A 16,105-nucleotide genomic window follows, 5' to 3' on the forward strand; every position below is an offset into this window, starting at 1 on the left:
AACTGTGATGTTCTGCTGTGAACATTACTCTCATCAACGTAGTCCATATCAACAACAAAAATATGTATTGGGAAAATCATAGGTATTTTGAGCAGTAGGATTATAAAAAATATGTGCTAATATAAAATTGAATTAAGTAGCCTATATAAAATTGCAAAATCTATCTTTCGGTACTTTTTTACTTAAGTCCATAGAAATAGTACTTTTGTACTTTCACTTGAGTAAAATTGAAAAAGGAGTACTTTTACTTTTACTGGAGTAATATTTTATTATATATGTAGTTTAACTCAAGTACTTGATTTGTGTACTTCGTCCACCACTGGAAATACAAGACAAGAAAAAAAATGCATTACAATGAAAGATGATCTTCCTGTTAAATATGAAGGAATGTCAAATATTAGACCAGTCTTCAGTTTCTCCAGTCTGCAGGACTCTCATAGACTTCATAAAGAGACTTGAAGAGTCAAAGTGTCCATCAGATCACTTTATGATCTTCTTCATCATCATGAATGTCCATGAGTCTGGTGTTTCCCATCATGAGGCTTCTCTGTTAGAGCATCTGGACCTGAGCTGGAGCGTTCAGGAAAATCACAGAGGGGTTCTTATAGTCTCCTTCTCTCCATGGACACATCTGAAAATGAGTGAAATATCATAAACAGCAGAAAACTTTTTCTCACAATTGGACTCCAGACACAACATCATCATGAGCTGTGGATCTGTGGTAAAGATTTACATTGCACTCCATTATATAATTAAAGCAACTGTATGTATGTTTTTTTTTTTACGTTTGTTGTTAGTTTCTCATCTTTTTTGGAATAAATATACATAGACTGTACAGCCACAAAAGAAGAGGAACGTACAAACCTGATTCCAAAAAACGGTTGGGACACTGTACAAATTGTGGATAAAAACAGAATGCAATGATGTGGAAGTTTCAAATTTCAATATCTTATTCAGAATACAACATAGATGACATTTCAAAAGTTTTAACTGAGAAAATGTATCATTATAAGGGAAAAATAAGTTGATTTTAAATTTCATGGCATCAACACATCTCAAAAAAGTTTGGACAAGGCCATGTTTACCACTGTGTGGCATCCCCTCTTCTTTTTATAATAATCCACAAACGTCTGGGGACTGAGGAGACAAGCTGCTCAAGTTTAGGAATTGGAATATTGTCCCATTCTTGTCTAATACAGGCTTCTAGTTCTTTGTCATATCTTCCTCTTTATGATGCACCAAATGTTTTCTATTGGAGAAAGATCTGGACTGCAGGCTGGCCATTTCAGTACCCGTGATGCAGTGCCGTCTAAGGGCCCGAAGATCACGGGCATCCAGTATGGTTTTCCGGCCTTGACCCTTACGCACAGAGATTGTTCCAGATTCTCTGAATCTGGATGATATTATGCACTGTAGATGATGATAACTTCAAACTCTTTGCAAGTTTTCTCTGAGAAACTCATTTCAGATGTTGCACTACTATTTTTGCTGCAGCATTGGGGGAATCAGTGATCCTCTGCCCATCTTGACTTCTGAGAGACACTGCCACTCTGAGAGACTATTTTTATAACCAATCATGTTGCCTGTTGACCTAATAAGTTGCAAATTTATCCTCCAGCTGTTCCTTATATGTACATATAACTTTTCCAGCCTCTTATTGCTACGTGTCTCAACTTTTTGGAATGTGTAGTTCTCATGAAATCCAAAATGATACCAATATTTTGTATGACATTTCAACATTTCATATGTTATCTATATTTTATTGTAAATTTATTTTTATTGTATTTATTATTTTATAAAATATAAGTTTATGAGATTTGAAAATTATTCCATTCCTTTTTTACTCACAATCTGTATTGTCCCAACTTTTTTGGAAACAGGTTTGTACATTGAGAACGTAAATAGGGTCTTTTATGATTTAATGTTGACAGTAAGATAGCATAAACTGCACTGACTGTGAGATTATCATTCATTTCATTTGTCCCTCGATGTTTCTGCTTATTCTCTGCAAAATGAGACAAAGGGAAAAAAATGCACAGGAACATTATAATTAATACTTTTTATTTTAAATTTAAATGAGGTTGAATTAAGGAAAACAAAATGCATAATAATTCAATTAATTTATACAAAAAAAAACAACAACAAAAAAAAAACGTACAAATAACCTTGGAAACTTACTAAATAACTGCCGCAACTTCCAAAGTGCCAAAAAAACAGTCAGGACCAGCAATATGACCCCACACACCACAAGAGGAGTCTCCCAAACAGGACGCCTGAACAGACATGATGTGTTAGTCAGATACCAAGAACTAAACCATGAAGAATTACACAGAAAAGTGTAGGTGTAGAGCAGGGGGTCACCTGTGAGGGTCATTTGAGCTCATTACAGATTCTTGATTCTTGACTGTTGTGCTCACTGGCATAAGGAAGGAAATCAAATGCAACAGTGTTGAGCAGAACTGTTTTTATGCAAAAGGTCAGCGAAGCAGCGATGCAGAATCTACTTAGCAATGTGCCACAAGCAACCTGTTCCAATAGGTTTTTCTTTTTTGCCATCAGTATACAAAACTCGTGTTTTTACAGAGTAAGTACGTTTTAGAATGAATGTCAGCTGCAATGTGTGTGACATACGTGTTGTGGTTTGTGGTGTGACTGACACATGAACAGCCACCTTCTGTTGACCAGCTCCACACCAGTACCAGCCTGAGTCTCTCATCTTCAGCTGCTGCATCGTCACCGTCAACATGCTGTTCCTGTCATCATGCATGAACACGTTGCTACTGATGAATTTTCCTTCAGAGTCCGTCACCATGCAGGAGTTCACGTCCCCACTGCGACACCACCGCTTCTCACTGGACCTGCAGGGAGAATAATGATGTGAAATTGTAAAAAAAATTAACAAAATTACATATGTAATATAAACACTTTATAGGTTAAAAATACATTACAAGCTATGTGATATTCACACATCTTGCATCTCTTAGATCATGGGTCTGTTGAAGATGTACGGTAGGTTACCTGAGGCTTTTACTGTAGAGACATTGAACAGTGATGCTGCTGCCTTCCTCTGCACTTTGCAAACTGCTCACCACTGATATACCTGCAGCACAACAACCACTGACTAACACACAGCTTCACAAAGAAATGCCAGTATTTACCTATTAAGAGATACTCTAAACAGATAACCCTAACATTCCAAAAGGAAATATATATTTTATTTAATTATTCAACATATATTTTCATTTTGGGGGAAATTTGCTTAATTGGCATGAAAACAACAACAATAATAATATAAAATTATATTTTATAATTGTTCCCTATACCAAATTATCAGTTTTTACATTATTTCAAGTCAGCATAAACTAAAGGAAGCACAAGAAATACTTGCATAATATATAAAATATTTTATTAATAATGTTATTATTATTAGTTCATTTCTAAATTTATTAAAGAAATATTATAGACAAAATGATAGAAAACTGCCCCACTCCTCCAAATTCTAAATAATAATAATAATAATAATAATTTCATTTAGAATCAGCATAAATTAAAGTAAGCACATTGTCATCTTAATGTATACATTATTTTAACGTAAAAAAGTTTGAGTAATAATAAATATATCTTTATTTGTTTGTTTGTTTATTTATATATTACAGTTATGGGAATCCAATTGTTCTTGCTTGGTTAATAATACATTTAAAACTCTTAAGATGTCCCGAACGTTCTCAAGTCTGGTTGAATTCACATAGCCACATAGCATTAAAATAATTCTCGACGATTTACATATAAGTGCATCTCTAATAGCAATGATGTTTTTATTAAGATTTCCTTTGCTAGCTAATACATTATTTTGTAATGATGCATGTTAAAGTAGTGTGTGGGTGGGTTTAAATAAATAAATATTTTTCATTTACAATTAAATTACTCCTGTGTTGTTTCCCCTTACCTTGAATGACGCTGATATACAGGGAGGCAGTGCTGTCAGCCACCCACATCCCCCCGAGCTCCACCCCGCACCTGTACCAGCCCGAGTCCTCCTCCGTCAGCTCGCGCATGCTGACGGTGAACACGTGCTGCGTGGGGTCGTCTGCGATCGTCACCTTTCCACTCCCGTTAGGGGCTGATTCGGGCTCATCGGTGCGCGCGAGGCTCGTGCAGAACTCCCTCATCCGGCCCTGACACCAGTACTTCACGTGACTGATGTACTGCGGGTTATAGTGACACGGGACAGTGACGGACTGACCGTCCAGGACAGACAGATCTCCAACAGTGCTCACTGTGCAGAGAGAACCTAAAAAGCGGGACACCAGAAGATCATGGGCAGATCCTGAACAGTTCAACACATACTCTAGTCTAGATTTAATGAATAGCAGTAATATTATCAGCTTATACAGCAATAAAGTCTAACAACAGCAATCAGATGTGCAGCATTCAAATACATGCTTAAATACAAATATGTCATAACACAAGTGAGAAATCTGGTAACACTTTAGAATAATGGTCCATTAGTTAATGTTAGTTAACTACTTTAGCTAAGTGAGAACAATCCTTCTACAGCATTTATTAATCTTAGTTAATGTTAGTTTCAACATTTACTAATTAATTATTCAAATGAAAAGTTGTGGTTGTTAACATTAGTTAATGCACTGTGACTTAGCATGAACTAACAATGAATAACTGTATTTTCATTAACTTTAACAAATATCAACAAATACAGTAATACTAATATTGTTTATTGTTTGTTCATGTTAATACATTAACTAATGGACCATTATTCCAAAGTGTTACCAGAAATCTTCTTTGACCACAAAGTAAAAGCCCAAATGTCTTTCAGCTATAAACTATAAAGTGTGTGCGAATGTTTTAAATCATACTCTAACTCTAGCTCTTTCTATTCAACTTGGATTATATTTTACATATATTTTATCTAAAAAATAAACCCACTAGCTTTCTATTTTTCTATTCTATATATATATATATATATATATATATATATATATATATATGACGCATACACATACACACACACCTGCATCAGGTTAACCGAGACTTGAGAAGTAATTTACGCTTACATGTTGTTGCTCTTTTGTTAGTTTTGTTTGCTTCTATTGGCCCCATTTTTAAGTCACTTTGGATAAAAGCATCTGCTAAAGTGAGTGAGTGTAGAGACAAACAGCCAAGTATTTTGACCCATACTCAGAATTTGTGCTCTGCATTTAACCCATCCACATACACACCCACTGTGAACATACACCCGGAGCAGCAGGCAGCCATTTATGCTGCAGCACCCGGGGAGCAGTTGGGGGTTCAGTGCCTTGCTCAAGGACACCTCAGTCAGGAGTCAAACTTTCTAACCACTAAGCCACGACTTCCCCATGACTAAATGTAAATCAAGATTGCATATTATAATTACTTTATTATTAGTATTATTATTATTATTGAGAAGGTTATGTAATATTGTTTATGTTTGCCATTGAAAGATTACAATCTGACTGAAAAAAATACATTTGTTTATTATAACATTAATCACAATGGCAGAATTCTTTTTGGTTTTATTTGCACTCATAAGAGCAAAAAAAAAAAAAAATAGAAATGATTAAAGCATAGTCTAATCATATAATAATGTGTGTTACTCATTGTACTGCAGAGCAGAATAAACTGTTTTAAAGAGCTAAAACTCATGGATCAGTTGTCATATGCCAAAATACTTGAAGAGGTCATGTTGCCTTATGCTGAAGAGGACATGGCCTTGAAATGGTTGTTTCAACAAGACAATGACCCCAAACACACTAGTATGTTTTACTTTGAGCAACTTGAAATTATTGAAATTGTGCAAGAAATGGCCGATTGTGGCCAACAGGCCTGCTTTTCACTGCCAGTTTATTTTATTTTTATTTACAGTATAGTTCAAAATAATAGCAGTGTGACTAACCAGAATAATCCAGGTTTTTAGTATATTTTTATTGCTACAAGGCAAACAAGTTACCAGTAGGTGCAGTAGATTCTCAGAAAACAAACAAGACCCAGCATTCATGATATGCACGCTCTTAAGGCTGTGCAATTGGGCAATTAGTTGAATGTTAAAACAATAGCAGTGTGGCATTCAATCACTGTAGTCATCAATTCTGTGAAAAAACAGGTGTGAATCAGGTAGCCCCTATTTAAGGATGAAGCCAACACTTGTTGAACATGCATTTGAAAGCTGAGGAAAATGGGTCGTTCAAGACATTGTTCAGAAGAACAGCGTACTTTGATTAAAAAGTTGACTGGAGATGGGAAAACCTATAAAGAGGTGCAAAATATTATAGGCTGTTCAGCTAAAATGATCTCCAATGCCTTAAAATGGAGAGCAAAACCAGAGAGATGTGGAAGAAAACTGAAGACGACCATCAAAATGGATTGAAGAATAACCAGAATGGCAAAGGCTCAGCCAATGATCACCTCCAGGATGATCAAAGACAGTCTGGAGTTACCTGTAAGTACTGTGACAGTTAGAAGACGTCTGTGTGAAGCTAATCTATTTTCAAGAATCCCCCGCAAAGTCCCTCTGTTAAAAAAAAGGCATGTGCAGAAGAGGTTACAATTTGCCAAAGAACACATCAACTGGCCTAAAGAGAAATAGAGGAACATTTTGTGGACTGATGAGAGTAAAATTGTTCTTTTTGGGTCCAAGGGCCACAGACAGTTTGTGAGACGACCCACAAACTCTGAATTCAAGCCACAGTACACAGTGAAGACAGTGAAGCATGGAGGTGCAAGCATCATGATATGGGCATGTTTCTCCTACTATGGTGTTGGGCCTATTTATCACATACCAGGGATCATGGATCAGTTTTCATAATCCAAAATACTTGAAGAGGTCATGTTGCCTTATGCTGAAGAGGACATGGCCTTGAAATGGTTGTTTCAACAAGACATTGACCCCAAACACACTAGTAAACGGGCAAAGTCTTGGCTCCAAACAAACAAAATTAATGTTATGGAGTGGCCAGCCCAATCCCCGGACCTTAATTCAATCGAGAATTTGTGGGGTGATATCAAAAAAGCCAGTCAATGGCCAACACTACTTTTTTTTCAACCAATTGCACAGCCTTAATAGTGTGCACATCATGAATGCTGGGTCTTGTTTGTTTTCTGAGAATCTACTGCACCTACTTGTAACTTGTTTGCCTTGTAGCAATAAAAAATATACTAAAAACCTGGATTATTCTGGTTAGTCACATTGTACTGCTATTATTTTGAACAATACTGTAACTAATGAAATACACCGTTGTTGTTCGTCAAACGTCCATAAAACATCCAAGTGAAGCAAAAAAAAAAAAAAAATGTTTTGCAAATAAAAAAAACTTGATTTAAAACACTAAGTTTGGTAGTCAATAGACATCACTCAAAAAATACCTTGAAGAGTCTGGTTCACAGTGTTTTCCTTCATCTGAAAACTCATCTAGCTGCTCTTAGAAACATTTCCATTCTGGCTTTTAAAACTGCAAACTGTTCAAATGCAATCTTCAGAACAGGAAGTTCTGACGCATTATTAATTCTAGCTGCAGAACGTCTTTTTTAAACGGTCTAAGATGTCTCCAAACAGCCAGTTGTTTTTCAGCATCTGTGTTTGTGAAAGGAATGAGTAAAGCTCACCTGGCAGATCACTAAGAACGAGAACGATTAGAAGAAGAAGAAGAGTCATCGCTGAGGTGGAGTGAGAAAAGGCCCTCTTACTAAAGACAGCTGATGTGAGAAGGAATATTTCTGCATTCACTCCAACTTCCTTCTGCCTTAACTATGTCCAGATGTGGGAGGTTTTTTCTTTTTTTTAACCATTTGTGCACCAGACTGCCATTGTCAAAACAGCATAAGACTGTGGCCAAAAAAAGTTATACACAACTCTGCTTCTAATTTCATTTACACACATAAAATAAAATTGTTCTTTTTCTATGTTACTTTTTTTAATATCTCAAACAAAGGTTTACTTCAGATTGGATTACCTTTGTTACATTAAATAAAACACCACAGGATCACTGAATTTTTAGGCATTTCATTCATTTCAACAACTTGCAGAGAATTTTACAAAAGTAGAAAAATGAAGAAACAAGACAAGAACGTATCATAAATGACAGTTCTGTCAAAACATAGATTAACATTGAGAGATCTGCAGACAGTTGTTTGTTTGTAGCTGTTCTGTACACAAGCTGCGGCATTTGGTCTTCAGATCTGTGAAAGACAAACATGATTCATCAGAGCTGGTCAAACTTATTCTGTTGCCAAAATAAAATTCAGACACTTATCAGGCAAACAGAAAAATATAGATATATATCGGCTTTGGGATATGCAATCAGTCCTGCTCTATGTCTTTCACAGGGATTAAAACAGTTTATTGGCAGTTTGATGATTATAATGACATTACATCAGATGTACTTATCTCTAAATGAATGGCAAATGAAAGTCTTTCTTCAAGGAACATGAACACAGAATGCGGAATTAAGCAATAAATGTTAACCTTAGGCAGTTCTGAGCCACTGTGTATATACCAAAATTAATACATGACACAAAGGAGGAAGTATGTACCGCTGTATCAGGTCAGTTTTCTATGTTAGGCAACTGAGGGTTTATTATGTGTCAGTTAGAGAGCTTCAAGAAATTAGTTTATACTAAGGTTGTCAAAATGGCTGAAAAACTCAATTCGAATTTTGTGCTTCGATATGATTTAAATCCGAATTTAAAATGCATCATTTCAGTTATTGAAAATGAAAATCTTATGGCTTTTCTCCTGAGGCCACAAGAGGGCGCAACGAGCATATGATAACATGACTATCAGTGAAAAGAGTGCTGGAAATGGATGGATTTTTTCTTTTTTTTAAGGGATCCGGGCATGATATATATCTGCTATTTTGGACCTTTCTTTTCTTTCTTTTATTGTTGCCTGAACTATGAGACATGAGCCCCTTTGACACATACAGTCTTAAGTGGTAAATTACAGTTAAAAGATAATGTGTGAAGTGTGAACAGGACTTAAAAAAATACCATTAAACAATTCAGGCAACTGTCCAGTGTGAGAAACTGTAATATAATCAGTACATTACTGATGTCATGCTAGTGTGTGAACATGAACATGAAGTTAAAACATTGATTAGGAGCAACTGATTGCACTCATCCACCTGCTGTGAAAGCCACAAAGCAGATGCTCACCTTCAGCCAACGAAATTGACGATCACTAAATGCAGAATGGTGTGAGCAAAGAGGAAATCAGCGAATGCTCTCTCAGGAGAGACAGTCAGGAAATCTCTCTTATTCTGAGGGTTGATCTGGATGCGAAGACAGACTAAAGATAGAAGAACAAAGACACAAATCATCAACAAACAAGACATATGAACATTGTTTAGTGAAGTTGGTGAAAGCAGTTCAAGTTATTAAAAAGATGTTGTCATGTTTGACCCATACCAATTATAATTTAGCTTTCTGGTAAAGAGATATATGCACACTTGCAGTTTTTAATGGTTTTATGTATGATTTTTACATAATAAATAAACAATGAACTATACTGCAAATATATTAGTATAAAATAATAAAACAATGCACATTTAAATGTAAAAAAATATATAATTGTAATGCAATAGTGTATGTATGAGAAATATTAAAGATACAGTTATGTTATTCTCTGAAGAAAAAAAAAATTAATGTAATGATGTTATACACTCAGCATGCATACATCCCAAACATACATAACATGAAATACACATATAAAATGTTTTAATGCTTGTTATATATGATTAAGTAGTGTAAATACCAGCCAGAATGAAGGATCCCACACATGAGATGAATCCAGATAAGAAGCTGTTGAAGGGGAAGGTTCCCACCAACACACAGTACAGGAACTGGAACACTCCGGTTAGCAGAATATACAGCAGATACGCGTCGATCATCTTCAGCTTGTTCGGTGTGCTGCTCCTGTACTCCTCCACAAAACGCGATATAACGGAAAATACCGAATTGGACATGATTTCTGCAGGAAATGTACACAGAAACCCTGGAAATCAAGCAGCGGGGGAAATAAATGACGTGTAAGAGAGACAGTTGTGCGTCCTCTAAATGTTCCCCAGTGGAACTGCAGGTGTATTTTAGTTCCGGTGCTCGTGCAGCGTTCGTGTTGATTTAATGCAAAGAAATGAAATACATCACACATCCCAATTTTCTCCCAGTGTAAAATCCACAGAACAACCGGAGACAATTGTGAAGCAAAAGAAGTATTGTTTTAAAAAAGAAAAATAAATAAAAGAATTACCTAATTAAATACATAAATAATTAATAATTATTTAAAAAACCAGAGTAACGATTAATACAAATTAGTATTCATTATTACTACACTGACGTTTGAAACATCAATATTTCAATATAAATCCGCTTACAAATTAAGATTTATGACATTTCACCCATTTCTTTTATTTTTGTTGCGCGGCTCCTTTAACTACGTCACTGACGTCAGTGTTACAAAACACAAACACGGGCCTTTAAAGTGACTCTCTGTGTGACAGAACCGGTATAGCGAATACACGAATCTAAAGTATGCCAGTCTATCGTGGTGGATTTTTATTGTATTATGTTTTATACTAATGTCTCCTGCAATGCAAGACGAGACTGACAAAGAGTGAGTACCGAATCTGAATATACGATCATAATACAGACATGAGATGTGAGTCGCTCATGTAACACGAAGTTTATTTTATTATGAAACACACCGTTTATCATGCGACTATTTCAAAATCCTGGCTGTTAATGTTTGATATGAAGTGATAAAATAATTCATGCTTGCTCTTTTATGACATAACGTCAAGTAAAGTCATGCTAAGCTGTTACATCGCTATAGTGATGGCTCGTTTTTTAACTAAATAATTATAATCATTTACAGATTAACCTTTATATGTTATTATTATTCCTTATAAGATTGTTATTTTTTGAATTTAAGACTAAATTAAAATTTAAATGCTAATGACAACTTCCTTTCCTATGGTATAAAGTGCAGTCCATAAAAATAAAATTATAATAAAGTGATGTTCCTAAAATAATTTACATCTTAACCTTTCTGTCTAGTTATTGCTTATAGGAATATCCATCTTTAAAATGAAGATTAAAGTTTTAATTTAAATGTCAAGGGCACCTTTAATTATTTATATGATATACAGTACATAGCATAAATAAAAAAAATATTTTGTAATAAAGTGAGTCTCCAAAGGTAACATTTTTTGTCTTATAATTGATTACAGGAGTATTAATTTTTACATTTAAAACTAAAATGTAAATTTTAGTGCTAATGGCAACTTTGATTCACTTGGTCTACAGTATACAGTTACAATATATATTAATTATTAAAATGGTGCTCCTAGCAGTACTTAAATCTTTATTTATTTATTTTTTCTTTTATGTGCTTGTGTACGAATTATGCCTTCAAAGCATTATTAATTCTGGTTTTATTGGCAGCAGGTGACCGGCTTGTTCTGTGTATAAAGGCAGATAAAGTAGCTTTGTTTGTTCACAGATGGGTGATATAGACAGTCTCATATTCCTTCCTGCTGTTCTCATCCATTCACTGAGTTTATAATGATCTCTTTCTTCAGGCAGACCTCTGGGAACTGGTCTTGGTGGCCCTCTTGGAGACCAACATCCATGTCATTACTGAAAACAGCCGAAGCTAAAATCCTTGCCTGTAAGTTCCTCACTGTCCCTTTTTAATATTTAGAAATGTTATCCTATTATAATGTTTTATTCAGAATATAACCAATATTATATTAATATTTTTTTTGTCCTATTGTTATATTTAATCCTATAATAATATTTTATTTTATTGTATTTTATCTTAATTTTTCCCAATATGCTTATCCTGCCTGTTGTTCAGATATCAAAAATGACGTTTGGTCTAGATATGTGACTTTGCCAAATCAGAACAGAATATGGACCCTTAAAGTCACCAATAAATCAGCACGCAAGCATACAGACCAAGGTATAGTTTCTAATCTTGTTGTACAGTTTCTGTGTAAGAGTTTTGCACACTTAACCAAGCCTCCGTCACTCTCTATAGTTGCTCAGACGCCTCTAGTGATGATCCACGGGTTTGGAGGAGGTGTTGGTCTCTGGATCCGTAACCTGGACGCTTTGAGTCATTCTCGACCCGTCTACGCCTTTGACCTGCTGGGCTTCGGTCGCAGCTCTCACCCGTCGTTCCCCTCTGACGCCTCATTGGCTGAGGAGCAGTTTGTTACTTCAATTGAGCAGTGGAGACAATCTCTGGGGCTGGAGCGCATGATCCTACTGGGACACAGCTTGGGTGGTTATCTTGCAACATCCTATACAATCCAGTATCCAGAAAGGTATCTAAAAAGCCTATGCAGTAAATTAAATTAAATTAAATTAAACCGCAATAATAGAAATAGTTTCTAAAAATAGCTATCATCTAATCACTCTTACATAATTTTAAAATCATTTCATGGATCACAAATGATATTATGCAGAATTATGCAGATATTATGCACACACATTTTTTTATGATGAATATAATTTATATATAGATTTATAAAAAAATATGTGGACCATGTTATAATTGTTAATATACTGAATGGTACGATGTTGGCAGCAGTTGTGTTTCTGTCCACTAGAGTCAGTCACCTCATCCTGGTGGACGCGTGGGGTTTCCCTGAGCGACCTCAGCCTCAGTTCGAGGGGTCAGGAGGTCAAGTGTCTGAGGATAAAAGGGTCTCGCCGTCTCGCTGGGTGAAAGCTCTGGTGTCAGTGTTCGTCCTCTTCAACCCGCTGGCCGTCTTCAGAGCAGCCGGACCCTGGGGTGAGTATCAGATCATGATGACAGCGACTCAACCTGGGAAGCTGTGTTACTGTTCACTAACTAGCATACCAACTGAAATAATAACTGGGATAATATTCATAAGATCCACTGGATATTCAACTCACTACTGATTTTAAGTCTTTGACAGTAATAATATAAGCTACATTGTCAAAGACAATATATGGAGAACATCTAGATTTCTGATACTCATGCTATTAATATTTTTTTTTTCCAAAACTAGCAGTGTCAGTATAGTAAAATAATTATACATAATAAATTCAGTAATTTTAATAATAAAGTGGTCTTTATGATTTACACATTTTATTTTATATTGGTGATTAGTGTTAATAATTTTTTACTCAGAAATAGCATTTTATACCTGATAAAAGATTTATCGTTTTAGAAGTATGTAAATAGTTTCATAATTTTTCAACATAATTATTAATTTAAAAGAAAAATCAAATTAATTGAATAAACATGGTGGAAATGTTTTTATTAGAATGAATTTAAGACTGTGTTTTCAAATTATTATTTTTTTTTTTTTTTTACTTACAAGCAGCATTTCCTACCTCATACAGTATTTTAGAGCTTGATATAAGGGAGCTTGAAAAGCTAAACCATTCAGAGCTTTATAAGTTATAAGCAAGATTTTTAAATGTATACAATGTTTATTAGGGAGCCAGTGTAGTGTTGACAGAACCGGGCTCATATTGTCATACTTCCTAGTTCTAGTAAGACCTCCAGCTGCTTCATTGTAATTATATAAAAAATGTAAATATTGTAAATTCTGTTTTCATCACAATGCATTATGAGATTGACTTCTTTATAAATCATAAGTGACTATGCCTCAGACTGGGTAACTAATGCTACTTTTCTCTTAATTTAATGTCATAAAATACTGTCCGTGTTGCCAGCTTACTAGGTTTTGGGACATGAGCAGATGAGCAATTGAAGATTCACTTTGTATGAAGGTGATGTTATTCAAGACATCATCATGTCACGTGTTTTCTTGCAGGTCCAGGGCTGGTGAACAGATTCCGTCCCGACTTCAACAGGAAGTTTGAGAATCTGTTTGATGACGACACCATGACACAATACATTTACCACTGTAACGCTCAGAACCCGAGGTACAGTCCTTCTACACATGCATTCTCCTGAAGATGCAGAACAAACTGTATATTGAATTGTCTTTTCCTCTCAGCGGTGAGGTGGGTTTCAAAGCCATGGTTGAGTCGATCGGGTGGGCCAAGAGGCCGATGGTTCAGCGTGTTCATCTGCTGCCCCCGTCGATGCCCGTAAGCATACTGTACGGCTCGCTGTCCTGGGTGGACCCTTCCACTGGAAAAACAGTCGTTCAGATCAGAGGCAAAAGCCCCACCAGCGTCACGGTGAGAAATGAATGCGTTTGCAATGCAGGACACTTTTTTTGGAAATATTTCAAATGACATGCAACCACTGGCTTGTCTCTCTACAGCTGATCGAAGATGCTTCCCATCACGTCTACGCCGATCAGCCAGAAGAGTTCAACCGAGTAGTTGAGAGCATTTGTAACACAGTAGACTAAATATGATGCACATTGGTTTGTATGCGCATGCATCTGTATTTTTGAAAGAGGTATGTTCCGTGTCTGTGGGATCAGGTTGATAGAAATATTTAAAAGCTAAGCTGTTCTCAGTCCTTGTCGCTTCATATTCAGATTTTACTGTTTGAGGCCTTTAATGTGGAATTGCTTAGTGATTTTACTGCGGGATTCAGTGGAAACTGGTTGTGTTTGTATTTTTTTAAACCTCTCCATCTTATTCTTCAATGTGGAAGTAAGCATTAGCTGCTATAGGGAAATAACCAGAAGAACTTCAACGTGCAGTAAAGGATAAAACTGTTTGCACTACAAGCCAGTGTGTTCATAATACATTAAAATAATATGGTAAGTCACACTAATTTGCAATATCAAGCTGTTTTGCACAGCTAAAAATAGCTGGATTCCATTGAGACCGGATGCCAGACTCATACAATTCACAAAGGTGGATGTTACATTCAGATTTCTTTTGAGTCATGCACTGTGTCATGAATGCACTGACAGTGATTGGACAGTCATATTGACTAAAAGAAGAGATATTTAATTAATCATTCATTATTATAAACGATTGTCTGTTTTTAGAACCTGTCTGCATTTGTTTGTCTTCATAGACTTTTTATACTGCTATAGTGCTTATTTTATGTGCACTGTATATTTATTAAAGCTTTTTATGTATATAATTATTTACGCATCAGTGCAGCATCACCCTGATCCAAGTTTGTGATTCTTACACGTTTTGTTTATCATGATAATCTTTAAAAATGAAGACCTCTTCTGTGAATCCTGAAGCCTAAATGCGAAATTAGCTAAAGGAACTGCACCGCAGTCATGTGACTTCAACTTCACAACCAATACGTTTCCAAAACCTCTTATAGTCTTTATTTTAAAACATTTAGAAAACTTTGCAGGAGCGTGATAAACACAAATGAGTCTGTAAAAGCAAATGAGTTGATCTGTTTGTCGTGTCCCAATTAGTCACCAGCAACTAGCTTAAAAACATAAGTAACAGAGTATCACTGATGCATATTATGTTGTAGAATAAAGCTGAACATATCCTGGGCTGAGAACTGAGAAATCTCATTGCCCTTGATCTTTTGACATCAAAGAGGTCATTGTACTTTAAAAGCATCCTGTAAGTTTCAAAACTCAAAACTTTCTCGTTAGTTTAAAAACAGCTTTTATTGAAACCAAGCTCAGAAAATGACTCGTTTTGTATTGTGCCAATTTATGATGTAATAGTGCTGCAAATGCCCACCTCTGCAACTGTTAGGCAGTCATAGCAGTGAGTGTTTACTTGCGATTCTTGAATGCATCATCTCTGCACTCTATTTTGTTTCTGGGAGTTTTTCTCATTCATGTGATTACAATTAAGTGACACTATGAGGCACTGGATGCACAATTTTGCTTTTTGAGGTATGCAACTGATTTCATCAGAGAATGAGTAAGTAGCTAATTGCATAATTCCTGATAATGTTATATGGCGAGTGAAAAAGTATTAAATAAATGTATCAAACAGAAGTATACTATACTAGTAGCGTGGCCTTACTACACCACAAATATGATTGTGTCTCTCAAAACATTTGTGTGCCAGCATGGCACGCTAATCAATATAAAACGGTTCTTGATTTTAAAAAAATCATTCCTGATATTTCTGACTTGTCATGCTAGACTTGAAAGTTATCAAATGCATTTCATTGTAA

At 35.5% G+C, this 16,105-nt stretch overlaps 3 protein-coding genes across 4 annotated transcripts; 1 reads left to right on the forward strand and 2 right to left on the reverse strand.

Moving 5' to 3' along the window:
- Window positions 1-242: 242 nt before the first annotated feature.
- pigr (polymeric immunoglobulin receptor) lies at window positions 243-7,804 on the reverse strand. Its single transcript, XM_052534273.1, has 8 exons — window positions 7,639-7,804; window positions 3,947-4,291; window positions 3,019-3,100; window positions 2,632-2,858; window positions 2,362-2,416; window positions 2,179-2,273; window positions 1,956-2,005; window positions 243-631 (listed from the first exon to the last, which is right to left on the reverse strand). Exons 1-8 carry the CDS (start codon window positions 7,685-7,687, stop codon window positions 551-553), a joined length of 984 nt encoding a protein of 327 aa, XP_052390233.1. The 5' UTR covers window positions 7,688-7,804; the 3' UTR covers window positions 243-550.
- Window positions 7,805-8,019: 215 nt separating this feature from the next.
- Window positions 8,020-10,090, reverse strand: dad1 (defender against cell death 1). The gene is made up of 3 exons (XM_052534274.1): window positions 9,785-10,090; window positions 9,187-9,319; window positions 8,020-8,211 (listed from the first exon to the last, which is right to left on the reverse strand). Exons 1-2 carry the CDS (start codon window positions 9,993-9,995, stop codon window positions 9,189-9,191), a joined length of 342 nt encoding a protein of 113 aa, XP_052390234.1. The 5' UTR covers window positions 9,996-10,090; the 3' UTR covers window positions 8,020-8,211; window positions 9,187-9,188.
- A 384-nt stretch (window positions 10,091-10,474) lies between these two features.
- On the forward strand, window positions 10,475-15,928 carry LOC127937315 ((Lyso)-N-acylphosphatidylethanolamine lipase). Of its 2 annotated transcripts, XM_052534272.1 has the most exons (8): window positions 10,478-10,642; window positions 11,610-11,698; window positions 11,888-11,992; window positions 12,071-12,359; window positions 12,645-12,829; window positions 13,845-13,956; window positions 14,031-14,217; window positions 14,304-15,928. In XM_052534272.1, exons 1-8 carry the CDS (start codon window positions 10,608-10,610, stop codon window positions 14,391-14,393), a joined length of 1,092 nt encoding a protein of 363 aa, XP_052390232.1. In that variant the 5' UTR covers window positions 10,478-10,607; the 3' UTR covers window positions 14,394-15,928. The 2 variants fall into 2 exon arrangements, with proteins under 2 accessions (XP_052390231.1, XP_052390232.1); XM_052534271.1 differs by having other exon boundaries at window positions 10,475-10,642; window positions 11,888-12,359.
- Window positions 15,929-16,105: the final 177 nt, after the last annotated feature.

Source organism: Carassius gibelio, chromosome A2 (genome assembly GCF_023724105.1).
Source record: "Carassius gibelio isolate Cgi1373 ecotype wild population from Czech Republic chromosome A2, carGib1.2-hapl.c, whole genome shotgun sequence".
Lineage (NCBI taxonomy): Eukaryota > Metazoa > Chordata > Actinopteri > Cypriniformes > Cyprinidae > Carassius > Carassius gibelio.

Coding starts and splice junctions, on each gene's coding strand:
- pigr (XM_052534273.1), bottom strand. CDS start 7,687: ATGACTCTTCTTCTTCTTCTAATCGTTCTCGTTCTTAGTGATCTGCCA. Junction 2,274..2,361: donor AGCTCAAATGACCCTCACAG/GTGACCCCCTGC, acceptor ATGTCTGTTCAG/GCGTCCTGTTTGGGAGACTC. Junction 2,006..2,178: donor GAAGTTGCGGCAGTTATTTA/GTAAGTTTCCAA, acceptor CTCATTTTGCAG/AGAATAAGCAGAAACATCGA.
- LOC127937315 (XM_052534271.1), top strand. CDS start 10,608: ATGTCTCCTGCAATGCAAGACGAGACTGACAAAGA. Junction 12,360..12,644: donor ACAATCCAGTATCCAGAAAG/GTATCTAAAAAG, acceptor TCTGTCCACTAG/AGTCAGTCACCTCATCCTGG. Junction 13,957..14,030: donor TGTAACGCTCAGAACCCGAG/GTACAGTCCTTC, acceptor TTTTCCTCTCAG/CGGTGAGGTGGGTTTCAAAG.
- dad1 (XM_052534274.1), bottom strand. CDS start 9,995: ATGTCCAATTCGGTATTTTCCGTTATATCGCGTTTTGTGGAGGAGTAC. Junction 9,320..9,784: donor GGGATCCTTCATTCTGGCTG/GTATTTACACTA, acceptor TTCTATCTTTAG/TCTGTCTTCGCATCCAGATC.